Below are 25,051 nucleotides of genomic sequence, written 5' to 3'. Positions count from 1 at the left end.
GAGATATGGTATCTTGCAACACCTCCATTGTATAGGCTGTGTGGCCATTTATCCATTTTTATTAATATTTTTAATGAACCAGAGTTTCAAGTCTATAAGGGTTCAACACATTCCTGTTCTTTTTCACAGGAACTTGGGAGTCCCTCAGAGCTGTGTCTTGAGTGTTACACTTTTCATTATAAAGATAAATGTCATCAGTGGACATCTCCCCCCTACAGTTGCAAAGGGTCTCTGTCAACTGTTTCCACATGATGTTTTTTGAATGGCAGCTGCAGACTGTGCTCTCTCAATCACTTGCTGAAGTGGACCACAGCAAATAGTTTTACCTTTTTTGGCTCCAAAACCATTTGCATTCACTTCTGCCACCAACAGGATATTCACCCAGATCCCACGCTCCTTCTCAGAGAAGTTGTGCTTCCCATCGTTCCTGACTCAAAAGTTCTTGGGGCTTATCTTTGACCATAAGCTAACCTTTATACTATGCATCAAGCAGCTATGTGTCAAGTGTGCAATGGCACTGAACATCCTTTGTGTCCTCTGTTCCACCTCTTGGGGAGTGGATCAAAGTTCTATGCTAAAAATCTAATGTGCCCTTACCTGATCAAAATTGGATAATGGGTCTCTGGTCTATGGCTCTGCCAGGAATTCAACCTTGAAGATGTTGGACCCTGTTCACCACCAGGGGCTTTGGTCCTGCAGTGGAGACTTCCATACTTCTCCAATCCAGAGATCTAGAATTTGTACATGGAGTCCCATGAACCCCTTCATCATTTGCATCTGTCTTTAATGTATGCTTCAAAATTTCAATCCTTACCACAGTATCCCACCTGGAGTTGTATTTTCCTTCATCAAGGGGCCATGCTCTTTCAGAATAAATGGTCAGCCATTTTTCTTTTAACCTTTGTATCCAGGTGCAGTTAGATAAATTGGGTCTGTCCTTTGATAACATAGCTGTATCCACTGATCAGCCCATCCAAGCATGGCTTATTCCCATCTCCAAATGTGATCTTTCTTTGAGTCTTCTGAAAAAGGTGAATACTCCCATTTGGAAATATTGCCTTCTATTTCTCAAACATCTTTTGAACCATTCTTCCATTTTCATTTATATGGATGGTTCAAAATTGGATGACTCTGTGGGCTTTGTCATGGTTTGTTGTGATTCATTTGTTGCACACAATCCCCTCTACAATTTCTGTATTCACTTCTGAATTGTTTGCCATTTATCTTGCCATAGATCACACAGAAACTATGCAGTACATGAACTGTATTATTTATACTGACTCACTTAGCTCTCTGTTAGCCCTGGAATCACTTTGTTAGTTTTCACTCTGTTCTTGTCGATATTCAAAGCCGACTGGCCCATTTCTCTCTATCTTCTACTTCTATCCAGTCCTTCTGGATACCAGGCCATGTCAGTATTTGCATGAACAAGCTCACTAACATTGTAGCTAAGTTTGTCTGCTATGGCACTATCACCACCATGCCTGTCCCATACATGGGCTACGGTCCTGTATTCAAGGCTCAGCTCTATGCCAGTTGGCAGGCAACTTGGAGTGAGCAACATGATAACAAGCATTTACAGATCAAACCTTCAATTGTTCTTAGGCCATCTTGCTTCTGTAAGGATCAGAGGAAGATGTTTTTCTGGGAAGACTACAAATTGGTCACAGTTTTTTAACTCATCACTTTCCTTTATTTAGTACTGATGCACCAGTGTGTGGTTGTCTGACACTCAGATCATAATACCCCACATTTTAGTGTTATGTCAGTGTTACAGTGGAGAGCAACAGCACCATTTTAAACAAATGTTTACCATGGGTTCACCCTTGATGTTGGACAGTGTAATTGGCAGTGATGACACTGTCCACCTCAGTTGTGTTTTTAAATTCTTAAGGGCCATTTGCCTTTTTACCTCTATTTAAGATTTTAATTTTAAAATTGGACTGTGTTTCATTTTAGCACAATTCCCTTTTACATATTTCAATGATTTCACTTTTTTACCTTTTTTGTCAATTGTTTGGTGCAGATAGCCTAGTTGCTTTGTACCAATAAGCACTAAACAACCAACCAGTCAACTACATCTCATCATGTGACAATTCTCCACCAACAGGAATACAACAATCATCCTTCTGGTGTATGTGACCCAAACTGTCACTTTGATATTATGTAGACAAGAAAAGCACTGGTTTTCAGTGGGGAGAAAAGGTGGGAAGTGTGAGAGAAAGTTAGCACCTATAAAAAACTTATTTCTAGTGCAGGAAAATAATAAATTTCAATATGGTACATTAGCTTTACAAGTGCGCACACACACGCGCGCATAGCTAGAACCCCACACTGTGTTTTTAATTTTTAACCATTATGATTTGGATAGGTTAAAAAAAATGAAATAAAAATTGTAATAATCTTTATTAGTGAAAATGAGTTTGAGATAACATCACTAACAATCATAAGGCAGCCTACAAAAATGTTGAATTGTTTTTTTACAGAAAAATATTCTGGTATTCTTAGAAATGTAGGACAGATTAAAATAGTTTTATCATAAGTTTTTGCCACATTTTTTTAGCTAAAAATTATACTGTATCAAACATTTCAGAATAAATTTAGTGAAATAACATAGACACTGCTTATTTTTTTTAAAAAGTCTTCAACCCTTTATCTGTGAAGGACAATAGCCTTTTTTATAAGATTATGTGGGACTTCTTAACTGTGTTTATTGCATGAGAGTAATTTACATATTTATAATTTCTCAGAAATTGTATAAGAAATTTATGTAAATCATTAAAGCCATTTGGTACTTGAAGTCAGACAACTCAGTTTTTGCTAAATACTTTTGTACATTGTAGGTATAAGCATAATTTAAATGAAAGAATGATTGGTTCTGATTGATGTTTTGACTCTCCAGTATCAAATATTAGGATTTTGTTATTTGATGGAATGCTTCAGTCACTACGTGAATCACTTAGTAAAAGTCATTAGTATCATCTTAGTTTTATAGAAGTTATTTTATCCAATTACATCTGAAATTATTAAAAACCAGATAATTTGTTTTTCATAATATTGCAAAGACTCATAACTGTTTTTTTTTCCAAAAGGTGTGTAAGAACAATGCATTTAATAGTGGTAAAGAATTATTCCAAAGATCCAGACAAAGATTCCTTACTCCATACTTGTGGAAGGTGGCACTGAAAATTCTTCTGATTTTTTGGCAATAAAATAGGTAAATACTTACCTTTATTGGTTAATTTCTTGGATAGCTTTGATACATTGTTTCTGAATTAAGAACTACATGATTTCAGTGTGAAAAGTTTTATTTTCTTTGTTTTTAACTGTATCAATATTAATTGCTTTATGAAACAAATTTAAGTACATTAAAATCACTTGAAATCATTTAACTTGTGAAGTTCAGTTTTCTTTTAAGTTGCATGAATTATACAAATAATTTTAATAACATTTTTTTTTCTTATTGTACGGATAAAAAACTGGAAGCTAATAAAATTTATTTTAGACCTGTATGCAGTGTTTATGTTATACTGCACTGATACAGATTTTGTGTGCTCAGAAGATCTTTCAAGATCAGAAATCTTGGCTTAATCACTTTTGTACACTATTATTCACATAAATTACTTAACATATGAAAATGTCTTAGTGATCATGGTAATGCTTTTATTAAAAAAACATTCATTCTATAAAATATTTGTTCAAATTGTTTTTAAAAATATGAAGGAATTCTGTAGTAGTGTCAAATAAAGAGAGCCTTACTAGCAAGCACTAAAGGGTTAATCCTTTAATTCAGGTAGTAAATCTCTTCCTGGAATGTGTCAGGTTGAAATTCAAGGAGAGGAAATATACTGAACTAATTATTATAAAGAAAAATATTTCTCTAATTAATAGTCAACCAGACTGCAATTAGGCCTGAAGAGGGGCCTTGTTTATGAGAGAAGTTTATAGTAGTACAAATTGTTAAAAGTGCCTTACTGCTGATTACCTGGTGAGTTCTTGGATATAAATCCAAAGTAAGAAAATATATAGTGAAAAAAAAATCTTTGTTTGAGCAAGTGTCATAATCAAAGCATAAACGTTGTTATAAAAGAACAAAATCTACTTTTTTGTACAATTTGTAAACTCAGTGTTCCACAATTTTGTTGTATATTTCAGGTGATTGTTTTAGAAACAAGTCAGTATACATCATTTCAAAGTTTAAAAAGAAAACAGTAAAACAGTTACATATAAAAATGTGTTTAACTAAAAGCTTCAGAATCAATCTACTAGTACAAAACATTTGCAAAGACATTTATATTAAACATTTTGATGTACAATATTATACAGTGATTAAACTCTTTACTGTTCAGTTAAAGTCACACTTATTCACTATTTAGTTATAAACAAAGTACAACATAGTTAGTGTTTCTAGCCCTTCCAAATGAAAACTATCATTGTAACTACTAAGTTTGAGACAAAGAAGATGTAGAGAACCAGCAGCTTTTCATTGAAATCATGTTCCTGTAATTATAGAATTATATCAAATTTAAACTCTCATGTTACATATATATTGACAATAGAAAACTAGTTTAACCTCAACATGGCAGCCCAGAGGGTGGTTACCAGAGGAAATTTTACTCGAGGCCCCCAATTCAAAGGTTCCCCTCCCATACACAATATACAAACTATTGTTTGATATAAACTAGAAAAAGTTCAATGGCATTTGTCCAAGCTTAATTTTGCTTCTGTGAAAGATCATGATGATAAACTGATAAGCATTACTGAGGATTGTAATTAATTATTTGTCAAAACACTTTCATATAATATAGGTATGAGGCCCTGTTCACACACATGAGATTAGCTGTTCTTTGTACAGTGTAATTATAATATAATATCAAATAGAGCATACAATAAATAGTAATCCTCTAGATCCTGGTGTGGATTTTTATGATTGTTTTAGAACATTGTCTATATTAAGAAACAAACTGTATTAATGAATTCACCTGAAAATCTTTATCTTCAACTTCTTTCTCTGTATAAAACAAAACAACAACAAAAATAATAGAAATTATGCACTTAACATGAACAAAAATATTTTACTCAATAAATATTTATTGATGTAATTCACTACTAGAGTGTGTAAAAATAATTGAACATAACAGGTGGTTTTATCTTCTTGTTGACCACATTTTTGTTTTTTCTTTTTTTACTTAACTTACTCCTTTCAAAAGTTATCCAAGTAACTTTGGTTTAAACTGTAAGAAGAACATATCACACTTAATGGGTTATTTTGCAATTTATAAAAAAAATGGCATATTAATCAAATTATTTATAGAGAGATATGCTTGATACTGATAACTTAGATTTTTAATGTGATACACAATAAACTTCAGTGTAAACTCTGAAGATTAATATTATAAAGAGCTCTTACTTTTATATATAATATAGTTGCTGATCAGCATAATAATGTGATAAGTTGCAAAGACTGCTTCTACGCCTACTAGAACCCACAAGAATGTGTCTGGGAGGTTTGCAGCTGTAAGTTGTGATGCAAAGAATATTGTAACAACTAGAACAAGAAAAAAATTAACTTAAACATAACTTATTTTATCTGTTACTTATGACATTTTAATACACATATGACTCAGCATGAGTTGTATAATATAAATATCATAACTTGCCTGCTATAATATACGAAGAATAGCCAACAGTTTGATGTGACAAGTTGAAAACTGGTCTTCTGCTAGAATTTGGCTCTGGTCTGAAGAAAGCCATGAATGGCTGAAAAATACCATGAAAGCTCAATTTATGTAATTTTTAGTCATTAGATTGGTGTTTGACTACAGCTAGATGATTTAAAAAAGTTATTTTATTAACTGAAATATATAATTTAAATTTTTACTTACCAAAGTTTGTTTCCAACAATCTTGGAAATTATGTAATTGATAATTAGTTATTTCACTCCTTTCTCTTATTGTGGTTTATAAACATACAATACATTTCTACCTTCTTGATTGATCTATGTAAATATTACAGTACTGTCTATCGTATGTCCAGTACTTTGCAGTACTATTACTTTGCAGGGTGTGGACGGATTTTCACCAAAATGTGATAAAAGTTGAGCTTTGTGGGGGTATATAAAATTTTTTTAGTTTTGCATTTTGCAAATTTTGATGGGTGTTTTTGCATTTTTTACCACTATTTTATCCCAGTAAATGGATCTTCACCTAATCTGCTATAGAGGTTCATTTCACCTGTAGGGAGATACCTACAAACTTGCAGTTTCATATTTTTGTGGATGTGTTTGCTTTTTTTGTTGTTCTAAGATACCTGGGGACAGGTACTTTAGTAAGTTTAGTAATATTCTTAATTTATCATTTATTCCATACATTGCAAGTTTCACATAACATATGGCTGTAATGCTGCATATTGTACAAGAATGTAGACACTACTATCCTTCAGTGACAGCTCGGATGGTATCTTGAGGTAATAGGATTGAATGAAAATGACCAATTATATGAATAGTACGAGTTGAACTGAGTCAATCTGAGTCAAACCTAGAAAGCAAGGAACACTGAACCTAAACAGACTGATAGATGATTTATGGCCTGATGAGTTGAAGATATCACATCTTGCAGGCATGACCATCCTGTGTCTGTAACACATCAATCCATTCATTTTAAAATAATATATTAAAACAAGTCAAATGTGAACACCAATAACCACTAACTGTTGGTTACCACAATTGTATCCAGAACTTTAAATAACTTTCTTTTCTGTCAAAGTCCACAAAGGTTCAGTTAGTTTAGAATATTACTGAGGAGACAAATTATTCTTTCTGCTGTGTTACTAAAATACAATCTGTGACAATTTCACTTTAAAAATCATCGCTATATGCTCTTTACAGCTAAACTTATAATCATGCAGTCTGTATCTACCTATCTAACTCAAACTGCATTTTGGATGCATTTATAACCCAACCAAAGCCTAGAATGTTTCATACACTATATAATATTATGATGCAATATTAACTAAATTAAAACAAGAAGAAAAACTTGGGAGTTTCTAATAACATGATGCAATAATACAACAATTGTCCATTCATAACAGTTGAACTACACAATATATGATTTGTAAACTGTTACATAAACAAATGTACAATAAATTATTGCTTCTAAAAATAAGTAAACTATTTAACTCTTGCACTATACTCAAACCATCTCAATCATAACACTCACACTAAACTCAAACAGTTGGATACATGTAACAGATTTCAAGTCCAACCTGGTTGTAGATTAGGAGGAAAGTTACAATTAAATTTAAGTTATCAGGTACAGGTTAAAATGTAAGAATTCAATTTTTATTCCATGGCTCTAGGTTCCCCAGTGCCACAGCAGTATGTCTGAAGATTTACAATGCTATAAACTGAGTTTTGATATCTGTGGTGGGGAGAGAACAGATAGCCCATTGTGTAGCTTTGTGCTTAAAACTACAAAAAAATGAACAAACCCTGGCTATAGGTCAGTGTATATGATTAAAAGTCTCCTCATCAACAATGAATATTTAACATGATATTCTAATATGTTTATGAAATAACTTTATGTAGTATTAAAATTTATACCTGTATAAGAGCCAGACCAACAGCTACACATCCCAAGATAGGGTGAGGATTACCATCAACCTGTAAAAAATAAAAATATTTATACAATTTTATGAAAGCACCATCTTGTGTGGCAGTTATTTAATATTAACATATAACACAAAAACAAAATACTCTATAACCTGAACACTTTCAAAAGATTCTTCTTTCAAAAGCACCCAAGTTATATGATATTATATTTTGTTGTTATTAGTTTAGATGAAGCTGCGTGTTTTTCTAACACCATGAACATATGTTTTAAAAATAACAATGGACAAATTGGTCTATCTAAGGTGTCCCATCCACTAAACTAAGCATTAAAATACAAATATAACACTCAAATCCAACTCTTATCATTCAAGTATTTATCAAATATTCCATTTAAACTTTAAATTTACTGCATCCATCACATCTTAAACAAATCAGTTCCAAAGGCCAACCACCCTGTTAAAAAAAGTAAAACTGTCTTCAGTGAAGACATTTATATATATCATAATTCTACCATTTGCACAATTTATCACAAAAAGTATGATGCATCAACAGTGTCAATTTCCTTAAACTTGCACACCTCAATCACATTCCCTCTAATGTTTTTTAAGAGAAGAATTTCAGAAATATTATCATGTATTCTTACGGCAACCTTTCAAACTCCAATATCATCCTCTGGACCCTTTCCAACAATTCAATATTCTTGTTAAGGTAGGTACACCTTAAAACTGAATGCATTACTTCATATGTCACCCCTCGGTGTGGATTCCTGTACATGATGAGGGGACCTCCCAGGGAAGGTTCTGTTCTTTCAGTTTACCTTCTGAGGGATCTAAACATCCACCCATGTGTTTGCTCATGTGTGGTGACCTGTGAAGTGGAGGAGAGGATCCTGGTGGTTCAGGGGTCCAACCCAAGCACACCACTTTGGCCTTGAATTCGTGTAGACAGGCAGCCTTGGGGTGGCTCCCCTTGGGTCAATCAGCTGGTCGAGTTGGGCTAGGGTCAACCAAGTACTAGTGTTGGATGTTCTCAACAGGTGTTATGGACATCGTGTCTGATGCTGGTGTTTAGGTATAGTGCTCAAGAAACCCTAGCATTGCTGCAGTGTCCTTATTTGGCATTGTAGTGCTAGGGCTCTATGGTGGGTGGGGTCAGTGGGCACTGAAATATTCCTTTTTTGAATATGGATCCTCCAAATAAAAACAAAAATGAAATAGTGAAAAAATAGTCCATAAGTAAATGACCACATCTTGAAGATTCTGAGCAGCAATCTTAAACACCTGTAACACCTGTTGTACCTCATTTTCTTATACTACTTTATCTTTCAGACAAACCTTTAGAGCAGATGTCTCCTTTTCTCATTCAGAAGGGACTAGAGGGACTTGCTGGCTCTCCAAAGTCAGTAAAGAAGCTTCGATCTGGTGACATATTGGTGGAAACATCCACATCTCAACACAGTGAACTCCTCTTACATTCAAAGGCAATTGGGGATATACCTATTGAGGTTGCACCTCATGCTACTTTGAATTCATCATGGGGAGTTACTGTTGAGAGGGATTTGAATAATGACCCCAAGTCAGGGATTTTCACTGTTTTCTCCACCCAAGGAGTTTCTGCAGTGAGGCATATTTCCACTCGCAAAGATGGAATTACAATGATGACCAGTGTCCTCATTCTGACATTTACATCACCATGTCCACCTGCCACCATCAAGGCAGGTATACTTAATTGCAGGGTATGGCCATACATTCCAAACCCTCTCAGATGTTTCCAGTGTCAGCAGTTTGGTCACTTGAAGACTTCATGTTCGTGGTTACTTGATGTGTGCTCATATCGGTAGCAAGGACCATGATGCCTATGAGTGTAAAACAGACCCTCATTGCATCAATTGCAATGGCTTTCACCCATCCTACTTTCGTTCGTGCCCTAAATGGTTGGAAAAAAAGAGGTGCAGCTTTTGAAAAGGATTCAAAACATTACTTACTCTGAGGCTCGAAATTTGCTGTCCACCACTTCATCTCAGACGCATGCTGCTGCACTTCATTCCACTACTACAGTGGGAGTGCAGATGGATCTCTCTGTGCCTCCAAAAGAATCATTCTCAAACCAGATGAAAAGTCTTTTGACCTCCATGGTTAAAAAAGATGATGAATCAATTTCAACACCCATCTCTGCCCCTTACATACATTCCAGCAAATCCCAAGATCCACTTCCTTTGGTTCTGGGTATGGGCATTTCCTCTGGTACATCTACTCCCACCCCAAGATGCAAAAGGATCATTTGTTTGCATCCTCAATCACTGGAATCCTCTTCCAACAGCAAAGACCTGCCCAGTCGACCCAGGGCAGGATCCATGGAGGTTGATAGACCTCCCTCGAATAAAGACAATAGAGAAAAAAGACGTTTGTAAACAGAAGGGCTCCCTGCCCAATTCACTTACACATAAATAAAAATGGCCAACTTGATACAATGGAACTGTCAAGGTTTACCTTCTAATCTGGATGACATCAAAACACTGATTGCTTCCTACCATCCTGTATATCTTTCCTTACAGGAAACATTTCTGAAACCTACTGATACAGTCACCTTTTGGCAGTTTTCTTTGTACAGAAATGACAGGCTGTGTGATGGATGAGTGCATGGAGGGGTGGCACTGTTGGTTGATCTGCATGTGCCCACCCTGTCTTTACCACCGACACACCCTTGGAGGCCGTAGCCGTCCGTGTTTCCTTGGGTCCTACCACCACTGTTTGTTCTCTCTACCTGTCACCTGGAGAGACCTATGATCAATCAGACCTTGATGCTCTCATTGAACAGTTGCCATCTTCCCCCTTTTATCCTGGGGGACTTTAATGGACATCATCCCTTCTGGGGAAGTGCTGATATTGATGGGAGGGGTTGTTCCGTAGAGTGTATGCTTTCTGATTACAACCTCTTTTCAGTAGCAGTTCTTATACTTATTTTCATGCACCTAATCAGTACTTTACTGCTGTTGATCTCTTACTTTGTTCTCCTTCATTGTTCTCCCACTGTTCATGGAGGGTTGACAATAATCCACGAGGCAGTGATCATTATCCTGAAATTTTGAAAGAGGCTGGCTGTGGTCGATGCCATCTGACTCACATGCCCTGGTGGAAGCTGGATCAAGCAAACTGGCCCTCTTTCACTGCTTTTGCAGCACTTGATCCTGCCATCATCTGTAAGCCATCAATAGATGACTGTGTGGCAGCAGTAACTGACTGTATTATACAAGCAGCTGCTCAATGTATTCCTGAAACCTAGACATGTTTTCCATGATATTCTCATTGCTTTGATGAGGTGTCTCTGTAAGACCTTAGAGAGGATGGTTAATACTTGTCTTATTTGTTTCCTTCAATCTAACAACCTTCTCTCACCGACCTAGTGTTGGTTCCAACAACAGCGCTCCACCATGTATCAATATTCTTTACATTGAGAAGGCTTATGATTAAATATGGAGGTATGGCATTTTGCAAGACCTCCATATATGTGGGTTATGTGGCCATTTGCCCATTTTTATTAAACATTTTTTAATGGATAGGAGATTACAATCTTGTATGGGTTCATCACCTTCCCGTTCTTTTCTACAGGACCTTGGAGTCCCTCAGGTCTGTGTTTTGAGTGCCACATTTTTCAGTATAAAGATTAATTTTATGACTGAACAACTCCCTCTTACTGTTGCAAACGGGCTCAATGTCAACGACTTTCACATCTCATGTCAGTCGTCGAACATGAGGTATATTGAACAGCACCTACAGACTGCCCTCAATCATTTAATGAAGTGGACCACAGCAAATGGCTTTAACTTCTTTCTCTTTCTAAAACTGTTTGCATGCATGTTTGCCACCAACAGGGTATGCACCCCAATCCTGAATTCCATATTGGTGAAGTTGTGCTGCCTGTGATTCCGTGAGACAGTATTCTTGGGGCTTATCTTTGAAAGTAAGCTGACCTTTATACCATACATCAAGCAGCTACGAATCAAATGTACAAAAGCACTGAATATCTTCTGTGTCCTCTCTTTCACCATTTGGGGAGCAGATCAGTGTTCTGTGATAAAGATATGTTGTGCTCTTATTCGATTGAAACACGACTATGGATCACTGGTCTATGGCTCTGTCAGACCCTCGACCTTAAAGTTGCTGAACCCCATTCATCATCAAGGACTTCAGCTCTTTGCTGGGGCTTTCTGCACTTCCCAAGTTCAGAGCTTATATATAGAGTCTCATGTCCCTTCTTTGCACCTTTGCCATTTGCAACTGTCTTTACATTTTGCTTCAAAACTTCATTCCTTACCAAAGCATCCCACCTGGGATTGTGTTTTACTTCCTCGATGGGCCATACTTTCTCAGAACAGACAGTCTGCCATTGCTCCTTTTGGCCATCATATCCAGGTGCAGTTGCATGAATTGGGTCTGTCCTTGGATAACACTGTTGTACCCACTGGTCAGCCCATCCCACCATGGCTTCTTACAGTCCCCAAATGTGACCTGTCTTTAAGTCATCTGAGAAAAAGCAGACATTCCTGATTGGAAATACTGTTTGTTATTTGCTGAACATCTTTCAAACCATCCTTCCATTCCTATATATACAGAAGGTTAGAAATCAGGTGACTGTGTGGGCTCTGCTATGGTTTGTTGTGGTTCGATGGTTGCGTGCAGAATCCCCTCTACAGCTTCTGTGTTCACTGCTGAACTGTATGCCATTTCTCTTGCCCTGGATCACATAGATGCTAAGCAGTACCCAAATTGCACTATTTATACTGACTCACTTAGTCATCCTGGCAAGTTATAATGATCAGAATTATGCTACAAGTCTTTTAAAACTTTTATTACTTTACCTTCTGAAAATGGCCATAACATTAAATAACTTGAAACCAGGACTGGATAAGCCAACTTCTGGTGACTAATGCTGATTTTTGAACTTACCCATTAGTCATCCTGGTGAGTTATGGTAATTACAATTATGCAGCAGAAAGTCCTTTACAACTTATATTACTGTAGTTTTTCTCTTACTGCTGTATACTAGATGTAAAAATTGGATTTAATGCTATTTATGTTTTTTATTCATTAGTTTCATCTGGTGACCTGTAAGAAATTTCAACTAAAAGCCTTCTCCTATTGTAAACCTAACAGAAACACAAATAGATTCAACCTTCTTTCTGGACTTTGATGATTTGGATATACAAGTATTAAAAGCAACAAAAAACTCTCAACTTCATCATGCATGAGTAGTGCACAAAAAGTTAAAAATTAAATACTGTAAGGTGAAATTTTTGGAAATTTTAATGAAGTTATATGCATACACTATCTTTTTATTTACAGGTATATGAAAAATTATTAGGATACATTTTTTTCTTATGATGTTCAAAAGGTTAACACTCACACCTTCCTTTCTTCTGCTTATCTCTGTCTGTGTGTGTGTGTGTGTGTGTGTACTGATCTCCTTGTGACACCCTGCACTTATGGTTTGATTTGAATGACATTACTACAAGAAAAGGATTCTAACCAGTCAAGCACTACTTAACGCAACCACAACTGTATTTCATCCACTGTATCAGCACTTGACACAAAGAGGGAAAACAAGATAATAATACAGAGATTGAAATCAGTCAAGCTATGGGTCAGTTGGACCATGAAAGGTGTAGAAATTTATGCCCACTGGATAACATCAAGATAATTGAGTGTATCCATATAGATGGCATTACTTAAAGCACATTGAAGTGTGGCAGCAGGATGTGGAGGAAAATTCAGTACAAATCAACACAACCAAAATCATAGAATGGGCATACACACGAGGCATAATGTAATCATAGCAAGTGTTGCCTCAGTTGGGAAAGAAGAGAATGTATGGACAGGAGCTTTATGCAGAGATACATGTCTAGTATTTGAATGATGAGTGACCAAACCTGAGCAATGTAAATCATTCAGAGCAGGAGAAGGATATAAAAACTGATGTAGGATGTAGTCTGAGAGAACAGGTAAAGATGAAATAGAGATCACTGTGGTCAACTGGAAGATTGGATGAAAGACTATGGAAGTGAAGTGAATATGAAAGTATGTGTGTGGAAAGGGTAGTTTCTACTTCAATCAAGTTGAACTTTTCCTGAAAAAAACTGAGAGGAAACTATTGGGGGGAGAAAAGCCTGTGCAAAAAATTACCAAGTAAATAACATCAGTAAAAGTAATAATATTAATATTATCACATTTACATAAGATACCTGGCAGTTATCACATTGTATTTTATAAACAATGTTGGTGTGGTGTTTGTCAGTATAGTTTTTAGATAGTATAATCCTTAGTTTTGTGCCTGGCTTTTGAATAAATTTGGTATTAACTGGAATGTTATATTTTGTTACTAGTTTTTGCCAGATGTTGGTTATTTTTCTGCTGATGTCGGGAATATATGGTATGCAGCAGTATACGTTTTCATGATTTTTTTGATTCGTGAGATATATTTACTTTTGTTGATTGATTTTGCTTTCTGTCAAGGTGTGTGCGTATAATGTTTTCTACGGTTTGTGGAGGACATTTATTGATGCTGATGAAGTATTGTTTTATTTTGTCTAATTCATTGTTAATTTTATCTGGTGAGCATAGTTTTATGGCTGTGTTTATTTGGTTTCTTAGTATGTTGAGTTGTTGTTTTGTTTCATGTGCTGAGTCCCATGGAATGTATAGTCCAGTATGGGTGAATTTTTGGAGGATTTCTGTTTTAAATCGTGTGATGGATGTAATGCTGTATTAATTGCTTGTATTTCAACTTGTGTCATACAAATATTGGCTAGAACTGGTGATACTGGGTTGCCCATGCTTAGGCCATATGTTTATATATAGTTGTGGTTGTTGATCATGAAGTTTGTATTCATTGTGGTGAATTCAATGAGGGTTGCTGGGAATATCTATTGATAGGTTAGGGTCTCGGATATAGAGTTCTAAGGGTATCTTGCAGGCTTCAGAGGTTGGGATTTCTGTAAAGAGGGATATAATATCACAACTGGCCATTAAGTCTTTATGATTAAGTTGATTAAGATTAGACTTGAAATTAAAAGAGTCTTTGATGAATGAGCTGGCTGATGTTACATATTTGGAGAATGTCCATGCTTTGTATTTACCAAGATTGTAATTAAACGATTTATATGTGGACATTATTGGTCGTAATGGACAATCTGGTTTATGAGGTTTGGGTATGCCGTATATTTGTGGTGTGCATGAGTCTGTCTTGTGTAGGTAGGAATAAAGTTTTTTTGAAATTGTGTTGGCTTTTTCATTTTTAGTAGTATTTTGTTTTTTTGCATTTTGTGTGTCTTTGTTGGATTTGTGTGTATTGGTTTAAATTTGTTCGTGTCTGATAGGATGTTCTTCATTTTTTGGATGTATTCATTCGTGTTCATTATGACTATAGTGCTTCCTTTATCTGTTTTTAGAATTTTTGTTTTTGTCTTGTTTTAGGTTTTTAATAGAATTAATGTCTCTTTTTGTAAGATTATTTTTTAGCTTTCTGTTTTGTGAAATTGTGTTGATGGTTTTGTGAGAAAATTCTTTGAAAATATCGTTTAAGATGTTTTTAGATGTTTTTGGAATATATTAATTTTTTCTGGGAAGTTTGGCTGTTGGATGTCAGTAAAATTGTCTAAGTTGTCTTCTTTCTGTTGGTTGTTTTCTGTAGAAAGTATCACAAGTCTCCTGGCTAGATCTTCTAAACATGTTTTGATTTCTAAGGTTGGAATGTACCTAGGTGTTATTGCGAAGTTGAGTCCTTTGTTAAGTAGATGTATCTCGTCTGTGTTTAATTCTCGGTCGGATCTGTTAATTATGAGGTTAGTCAACGGCTTGTCATGATGTCTTTTCTGTTGTTTGCATCTTTGTTTTTCTAGCTTTTTGTTGTGGCAGATCTTTTTGTCTCTGTCATTCCTAGTGTTGATTTGGTTTATGTTTCATTGTATAAGTCCGAAAATCTCTGGTTTAATGCAGCATGCAAGTTGATGGTCTAGGTTCATTTTTTGTTTCTGTAAGTCATGTAGTTCTTTGTATTTCATGTTCAACATGGTTTAAATAGTTTTTTCTGTAAATTTTGGATAATGTTTGTGTATTTATCAAATTTTTTGATAGTTTTACCTTTACCCTTAGGGGTTAGTTGTTCCTTTCTACATTGTTGAATGAAATAGATCCCATTTCTTTTATTGATAATTCTGTGGTTTAAGTTTCTTAGTTATTTTATGATCGTATGAGCGTGTACTGTTAATAGTGGTGTAATATATGCTAGTTCAGACATAATGGTTAGATAGATAAGTACAAATACATAAAGAAAACACAAGGACTTACACTTCTCGTACAATCACCGTGATGAAATAATTATCCATGATGATGAGAAAACCCACTTGTAGAGAAAAATATATATGTAAAAATGGCTGGTATGGGTTGAGAAAATATTTTATGTGGAGGAGCTAACAACATTTCAACCTGAAGAACGTTGTTCGTCCTCTACATAAACAATTTTCTCAATCCATACTTGCCATTTTTGCACATAAACATATATTTCTGCTTGGCCAACTGCAAAATCCTAGAAATTATTTATTGTGATGGTAAAGTAGTGAATTTTATTACAAATTTTGGAGTCTTTTCTTTGAACTTTCTTCCTGCTTTTGACTTTGTTAGCTTACCAAGCTGAAGAAGTATGCTTTAATTCTGACATCTTGAAAATTGAATGTCCTGTGAGTAAACATGCAAGTTATTATAGAGTTGTAGTCAAGTTTTGATAGGATAAAAGTTGGTGATGTTGCATTATTGTGTCTCTGTAACAACCAAGCAAACATAGTGGGAAATTTAAGCCAATGATTATGATTTTTGTGCACTAGCAATATCAAGTGTGAAGCACCTGTATACCTAGTTCTATTTTAGTACTCATCACTATTATATGAGTAGAGAGATAGATACATAAACAGATAGATACATATTTATGGTATTAACAGCATGCATTGCTATAACTACACAAAATATACATAAATTGCAGTAAAATGCATATTACTTTTACAGTTTATGTGCTGTTGCAATATTATTAGTTATGACCAAACAGGAATAAATGGGCATTATAAATAAATACCATAGATATAGTGGCTGCAATATGAAAATTACATTATCTGTTTTATAGCAAGGCACTTAGGCTGTTTTTGACTTAGATTTGAGCACAACTTCAAATATAAAATGGCTCAACACATGTGGGAAATACCTTTGTTTCATTATTTTAGACAATTTGTAAGATGTTATTAAATCTTTTTCTGCTGTCTAACTATGCAGAACTAGGTTTTTGAAATAATGTATCTTTCAATGTCTGTTTTTTTTATTCAACTTAAAGCTCTCAAAGATGACAGTTTTGCTGTTTTGAGTTTAACTATTTTGTTTATTTCCTAATTCCTTAAGTCTTCTTTTTGAAAGCTCTGTCTCAACATGCTTATATACATTCTCAGGTTTTTGTTAATTATGAAATATATGTTATCCTTTTTTTTAATGGTGCACTACTATTTTGTTTGGATTCAATTAGCAGTCAAAACAAATAACAACTACAAATTGTACTTGCCTGGCTCCATCCACCAACCTTCACAAATATAAGAATCAAGGCAATAATAATCATAAACAGACTGAGAACCATTAAGCCACGGTGGAGCTGTGAGGAAAAGAAAGTAAATTTTATGGTTCATTCGATATTCACAATTTGATGGTAAAATGCATTTAATTAGTCATGTTTCTCTGGTTTCAAACAGAAGATTGAATCATATTGTACAACTGGAAAAGATTTCTCAGTTAATTTAGGTTTAAAAAAAGAGTCACCATTATGTAGTGAACATTTTATTATATTTTACCTTTCCTTTTTTACAGGACAGGACTATTTCATATCACTAATTTATATGATTAATTATAAAATCAGGGATTTTCCACACAGAATAAACTAATCAGTAATTATTGAATAAATTACAATACTGATGGTATTTTTCGTTTACACTGTTTTATGTAACTTCTATATTATTAAAAATATTATAACAGAAAAAAATATGAACCCCAAAGCAATTTGGTGCATAAATAGTTTAGAAAATGTTAAAAAATGCCAGTGGATAATAATTTTTTACTTGATCGTACTCATTCATGATATTTTCATTATCTATTGTTAGTTTTACAATTATATACATGACATTCCAACAATGGAAACTTGTTTCTTTTTTTTTTTTATCAATATGTGTTTCAAGCACCTCTCAAATCTAAATGAATCCAATTGAAATACAGTTAAGATATAATTGTGTGTCACCTAATATGATAAAAAAAAAGAACATGTCAGTGATGGAAGAATAGGGTATAAAAAATTAAAAAAATACATTTAAAAATGTGAGAGGAATTTATAAAATCACAGAAGAAATTATCAAAGAAAATTGAAATGCACACAAAAGGTATGGAGGTTATTTTGTATATAGAGATCACTGAAATATGAAAATATATGCTATTAAAGCCATTTGGTTTGAGACTCACAGCATTTTGAGAGACTTTAAATTCTAATATTTCAGCATGCAAAATTTAAAACAAAAGTAGTACAGTTGTAGCAGGCCTGATCAGGGTTTGAATAAGACCACAACAATCTTGGACAACCTCAGTGCCATGTACCCCAGCTATCTCTTTTTTTTCAAGGAAATTTTACTCACCAAAATAATGTTTATCAAATTGAATATTTTTCAATTTAAAATTTATCAATGAAGGTTATTTAAGAAGAAAAATTTGGTTAATTTGGCCCTGGGCTTGATAAGGACTTTGATAAGCAGAATCAACGTGCAAGCCAATGAACGTTAGAAATTCCAGTCCAACAACTCCATGCCTTCTAAAAGTTTATATACTTAACAATGCCTGAAATTTGTTTAATTATGTGATCCATAAGACCTGTTCTCAACCTATGAAGAAACCAAGAGATAAGTGCAATATGTCCTGATATACATATTAGATCTAGTTTGAAAGTAAATCAAATAAAAAGTGATCTTACCCATCCTTCTGGTCATCAGAAAAAGCCAACTATAACAATACTAGACAACTTAGGAAACAAAAGCAGAAATGTTTACCACTCTTTAATGTGTGCTCAAAATGAACTATCAGAACAAGATGTCATAAAACATGTTCAGCTACAGACAGATAAAAAGGCAGCAAACAATAAAAAAAGATAAATTACAGACCAAAGAGTAACTATCAAGCAAAACTAGCTGAAAACAGAGAGAAGTTCATTCATTACTCTGCTCAGGAGTGTTACAAAACCTGCCAGGAGATCACAGCTCCTTAGATGCATTCAGGATAAAAATATGCTATGGATGAAACAAAGTAATACTACTACTTTCATTGAATATATTCAGTTTGTTATAAAGCTTGAATACATAACTACAAGGAAGCTAATACTGACTAACTTTCTGCATTAATAAAAATCATAAAAGAAAACAAGAAAGATTAAGCAGACAAACTTAAAATGAGATATTGTAAGGAAAGTTTATGGGCTATATTTAGGACTGCATGTAGCTATTATAAAATACCAGCTTAATTAGAACATTATATCCATTAATATACAATGAAAACAAAAAGATAAAAGGTAACATTATGAGACTGTCTTAGAACTTTGCCAGAATAATCAAAATTGGAAGAAGAGCAATGATAGTGATGAGCAGTCAGAGACACCCATTGGCTGAAGTTGAGAAGTGAAGACCAGGTGAAATAAATACATCTTGCACACACCAGATAAGGTATTTACAGATTAAGAAAATCTGCTTAAGAGTCAGAGATGTGACAGAATAAAGCCATACTGTATAAAGCTTGACATGAAATACATACTATCAAGCATCCAGCTAGATAATATCTATGATGGATTACTGTCTTTATAGATGAAATGAAAAAGCTGACTGAAAACTGAAATTAGCAATGATGACTTTCCATCAAAGTAAAAGAAAAGGCCAACAATTTTCACCTGAAACTTCTTTGTTCAATCAATGATAAACAGTGTAAAGAAATACATATAAATGGGATTTAATGTAAAAATATGTGTAGGTTGAAATCACTGACTTCCAACATGTCCAGAAGAACTGTTGATGAGACTTAACATCAAAACTATGATACCAAACCTACCAGTGCTGTACTGATGTTTGATGGCACCCTCTGTGGCATAAATTCAGTGTCCCAACCCATTTGTTCACACTGTTAGTCAATTGGCAATCAGCATCCCCCATTGAATTGGCATTTTGTGAAAACAGACCACTAGCACCACATAGTATTTTTCTGAGACCTAGTAGTGCTAAATAAAAACTTTATGGTTAGATGTGCCTTGATACTACTATAGTAGTTTATGTTGTTATTCAAAAGTAACTTCCCAGCTGGTATTAATGGGTTAACTCTTCAGCTTAGTTATTAAAGCATTTGCTTGCCATTTTACAGGTCTGAGACTCAAAACTGAATTAAGGAAATATATTGTAAAAATAAATAACTATAGGAAAAACTGTCTCCCAATGTGGGGCCATTCCATGATCCTGAAATTAGGTCCATTGCTGGGTCTTGTTTTTGAAAGAAAGAGAATGTTGTAGTTTGAAATGTTAAAAAGTGACTTGCTAGGGAGCACTAGTGCATTAACCCTTTATCTCAGTTGTAGGGCACTTACCTGGCTTGTGACAGTTCTCCAGTTGAAATACAAGGATATATATACATACACACACACATATATTGGAAAAGAAAATAACCACATTAGATGCCAATGTCTTTGAGTTAGTAAAAAGTAATATACTAGCAAGTGTTAACAGATTACTTTTTAACAACTCAAATTACTATAGTACACAGAGTCAATTATTGACATTCAACAAGCATCCAATCTGCTAGCAAAAAAAGATCAGTTGGCTACTATATGGACTACCTGTACCAAGGAGTGATTTTACTTTTAAAGTGTTGTCTCACACCATACACTATATGAATGGATATGAAATTGTACAGTTAGATAAAAAGCAAAACTTGCAATAGGTAATAGCAGTTTGGACTTCTACCACTTTAATGTGCAATTCTTCAATAACAATTGAAAGCTTATTAGGGTGTAGCTTAGCAGGATTAGTGTGACACATTCATTATCTTAATCCACTTTATTTACTTTCCATGATGGAGTTTCAATTACACCTGTAATGGATTATTACTTTTAAGTGTCTGGAATATTGTTAAGAAAGAATTATCTAAAATTCAATCCACAGAAATACGAGTACACTGTTGTTCAAGCATTTTGAAATATTATCAGAAAATGGACCCAGAGGATAAAAATAAAAGCAAATAAACCTACATACATTACATTGTTAATTTAGGAATAAATATAATGCTAACCACTACTCTGTCTGTTAGGAACTGATGTTAACCAGCTACAAAGTGAAGAAATGATATGGGATAAATACATGGTAATCTGAATTTAAACATGATAGTTTGAATAATGTGTCTCCAGTAACAGATAAATGTTGAATGTAGTAGTGTTCATTATTAGAAGAACCAGAACTGGTTTACAGTATTTAATAAAATAGATCTGTAAAGTCAAGGTTGTTTTTAGTGACTAGCTGTAGGGATATAATGGTGAGAAGACAGTAACTTGGTTATCTGTAGAAATTATCATGCTAGACAGTGATTTTTCAATGCACAAACCATGAAACAGAAAAAGAATTGATCTTCAATGAAGTCTGTGGTGCACTCTATGGGAGTAAAAAATTCAGCTTAATTAAAGATTTCAGTATTGAAAATTTAGTGCGTCAGAATTCAGATTTCTGAAGATTATATCCATTCAAAAGCAAAAGTGACTTAGGAAACTGCTTATGATCCTTAACAAAGCTGATTTTTTTGACAAGATAAGGAGGATAAAATGCAGTAACTATGAAGTATGTTTCAGAATTCAAACAATTCAGTGATGAGGTTGTGCTATACAACTGCATATTTTTAATGTGAATATTCTTTGACTATTGCTGCAATTATTGTTTCTGCAAGTTAGGCAATCATGCATGGTTACACATTGTTTCATATAATTCTGTTATATTTATTCCAAAATTTATTGTTAGATCTACATGAACATTCTGTAAGTTTTGAACTGAAAAATAAAAATCATCATTTAGAATAATGATCAATAATAAGGCATAAAAGCTAAGCTGTACATGGAGAAAGTTTCTGAGAGTAAAGACAGGATAACTGAAATGTGATAATGGTTTACAAAGAGCTAGAGTTCAACCAGTGCTAAATTGTAGTAATTTAATGCACTATCATTGGCCTTTTCTTTCAAATGAAAATAATAACAATTTTTAGAAAAGTTGAACAAAAATAAAAATGCATTAATCATTTTGAAGTCATTCAAAAGATGTCCAAATAAAAGTTTACCACATATCAATATTGTTTAAAGACACAATTTAATAATCTTGTTAACTTTTTATCAAGACAAATATGTACAAAAAAAATCCCACGTTTTTAGTCCTTAACTTTATTTTATCCAAGTGAAGATTAGTTAAGTTTTAAATAATATCACCTTTACAAACAAACTGAGTTGATATGAACATTATTTAAACTTACAGCAAACCAGATCTTGACATTACAAAGAGTTCTGTCTTTCCATGATAGTTTGTAGTATCTGGCCAACATAATTCCTGAGCTGATCAATCCTAGCCATGACAAGGTCATCAGTGTGGCTGAAAGAAATTACATGCATTAAATAGTTATCTCGAAAATAAAGAATTTGCTATTGTCTTTAAATAAAATCCTCCTGCTTGTTAATTGTGACAATGTCTATAAACATCTCTTCCTTTTAATCTGTTCACTGTGCAGCCACTTTATTTGTACTACTACAAATACTTACATTTACAAAATAATGTGATTATATACTTGGTCATATAATTGCTTATAAATGTGATGCAGTTATTTCAAAGGTAGTAAGACGATGATTAAGAGCAAAACATTTATTGGAAATGATAGTTGATGCCTGTGTAGCAGGAGAATTATCACCATAAACCATTTCTCTGACTGTTCTAAAAAAAAACATCTATAGCTACAGTCATGTGAAAAAGTTAGGACACCCTATGTAAGCCGGTGTATTTTTGTAACATTTTTGGATATATAGATATTTAATCTCAATTTCAACAATACTGAGAGATTATAGGAATATAACTAAACAATTAAAACTGAAGAAAAGACTTTTCAAGATCTTCTGTAAATGTAATTCTACAAAAATGCATATTCTAACTGAGGAAAAAGGTAGGATGCCCTACCCCTAATAGCTAGTGATACCCCCTTTGGCTGAAATAACTGCAGTGAGATGCTTTTTGTAGCCATCAACCAGTCTCTGATATCGGTCTGAAGAAAGTTTGCCCCACTCCTTGATGCAGAATTCTCTCAGCTGTGAGATGTTTGAGGGGTTTCTTGCATGTACAGACTGTTTCAAGTCACCCCACAGCATCTCAATGGGATTAAGATCTGGGCTTTAACTCGGCCATTCCAGGACTCTCCATTTCTTAGTTTTCAGCCAGTCCTTGGTGGATTTACTGGTATGTTTTGGGTAATTGTCGTGTTGCAGGGTCAAGTTCCTCTTCAGCTTTAATTTTTGTACAGATGGTCTCACATGATCCTCAAACACCCTCTGATACACAATAGAGTTCATGGTGGATTCTATGATTGTAAGCTGTCCAGGTCCTGCTGCAGCAAAGCAGCCCCAAACCATGACACTTCCACCTCCATGCTTCACAGTTGGTATGAGGTTCTTTTCCTGGAATACTTTATTTGGTTTATGCCAAACATGTCCTCTGTTTTGGTATCCAAATAATTCAATTTTGGACTCATATGTCCAAAGAACATTATTCCAAAAGTTCTGGTCTTTGTCTACATTCTCTCTGACAAACTTCAGTCTGGCCTTGATGTTTCTCTTAAAGAGCAAAGGTTTCCTCCTTGCACACCTCCCATGTAAGTTAAACTTGTGCAGTCTCTTTCTGATTGTAGAGGCATGCACTTTCACATCAACAGTAGCCAGAGCCTGCTGTAGGTCCTGTGATGACATATTAGGGTGTTTGGAGACCTCTTTTAGCATCTTGCGGTCTGCTCTCGAGGTAAACTTGCTTGGACGACCAGACCTGGGCGTGTTGGCAGTTGTTTTGAAAGCCCTCTGCTTGTTGACTATTTTCCAGACAGTGGAATAGCTGATTTCAAAATCTTTTGGTATCTTTTTAAATCCCTTACCAGACTCATAAGCTGCTACAATTTTCTTTCTGAAGGCCTCAGACAGCTCTTTTGCTCTCACCATGGTGCTTACTCTCACTTCAACAGTCAGGAGCACACCAATGTCTGAGGCTTAAATATGGCAAGCCTCATTCAAAATGTTGAGTAACAATCTTTTAATCATGTGCACCTGGTGTGATACACCTGTGTGTGAGTTGAGCCATTTTAAGTGGGAATAAATGTGGGAGTGCCCTAACTTTTTCCTCAGTTAGAATATGCATTTTTGTAGAATTACATTTACAGAAGATCTTGAAAAGTCTTTTCTTCAGTTTTAATTGTTTAGTTATGTTCCTATAATCTCTCAGTATTGTTAAAGTTGAGATTAAATATCTATGTATCCAAAAATGTTACAAAAATACACAGGCTTTCATAGGGTGTCCTAACTTTTTCACATGACTGTAGGTTCCATTAATACTGCTAGGAAAATCTGTGCTCACCAATATCTGATAACAGACTGAGGTAAAAACTGTTGAATAGGTTGTAAAATGTAACAAGACTTCACACTGTGTTTCAGTTGATCAATTTAACCAAAATTAAATTATTTCCAACCATATTATACAAATGATCTTATGTAAATTGTTATACAGCATCACTTGACCAGTTTCAAAACTGCTTATCTTGGATGTGAACAGGAGATCATGGCTTCAGTGAGGTTTGACAAGCAAGTATTTCTTTATCTCTCTTTTTTTGTATCATTTATATTAATAGTGTAAAGGTATAAGTGTTAATAAGTACGTGTGATACTTGACACTGCTTATGTTGTTCCAACAGCATAAACTGATGGAGATTACTAGGAAATATTTCTAAGACAGAGATTTAGCTCTTTTGATTTGTATAGAAGAGTACACAATTTCCAACTTGTGCCTGAATCAGCTTATCTACCTCATAATGCTACATTTTTCACCATGATTGACAAAGACTCTTTCAATAAGTGTTACTCATGCTGTAAAGTTAGACTGAAACAACATTGCATTAGCAGATTGTCTTCCTGGGCCAGCATAATGATAAGATCTTAATTTCATTAGGCATCTGGGGAATTAATAGCTTGAACATTAAATTTGCTTCTAAAATTGTCTGCTGACATTTATGAACTGTGTGATGTGTAATTATTTTTTTACAAGACCCCCAGATCAACATATTAAATATT

At 34.3% G+C, this 25,051-nt stretch overlaps 1 protein-coding gene across 3 annotated transcripts in view; it reads right to left on the bottom strand.

Annotated features, from left to right (window-relative positions):
* Positions 1-3,091: 3,091 nt before the first annotated feature.
* The window catches only part of LOC143249301 (putative ferric-chelate reductase 1 homolog), a 44,630-nt gene continuing 22,670 nt past the window's right edge, over positions 3,092-25,051 (bottom strand). The window contains exons 7-13 of one of the 3 annotated variants that reach the window (XM_076498896.1): positions 22,213-22,328; positions 17,204-17,290; positions 7,601-7,660; positions 5,661-5,760; positions 5,411-5,548; positions 4,983-5,011; positions 3,092-4,500 (exon numbers count right to left, since the gene is read on the bottom strand). In XM_076498896.1, coding sequence (XP_076355011.1) covers positions 4,408-4,500; positions 4,983-5,011; positions 5,411-5,548; positions 5,661-5,760; positions 7,601-7,660; positions 17,204-17,290; positions 22,213-22,328 — 623 coding nt within the window. In that variant the 3' untranslated portion in view covers positions 3,092-4,407. The remainder of the gene's footprint in view (positions 4,501-4,982; positions 5,012-5,410; positions 5,549-5,660; positions 5,761-7,600; positions 7,661-17,203; positions 17,291-22,212; positions 22,329-25,051) is intronic. The other 2 variants (XM_076498897.1, XM_076498898.1) reach the window with 2 other exon arrangements.

This window comes from Tachypleus tridentatus, chromosome 4 (assembly GCF_004210375.1).
Source record: "Tachypleus tridentatus isolate NWPU-2018 chromosome 4, ASM421037v1, whole genome shotgun sequence".
Taxonomy (NCBI): domain Eukaryota; kingdom Metazoa; phylum Arthropoda; class Merostomata; order Xiphosura; family Limulidae; genus Tachypleus; species Tachypleus tridentatus.
The sequence above is the reverse complement of the archived record's forward strand: the minus strand, read 5'-3'. Positions and strand labels throughout refer to the sequence as shown.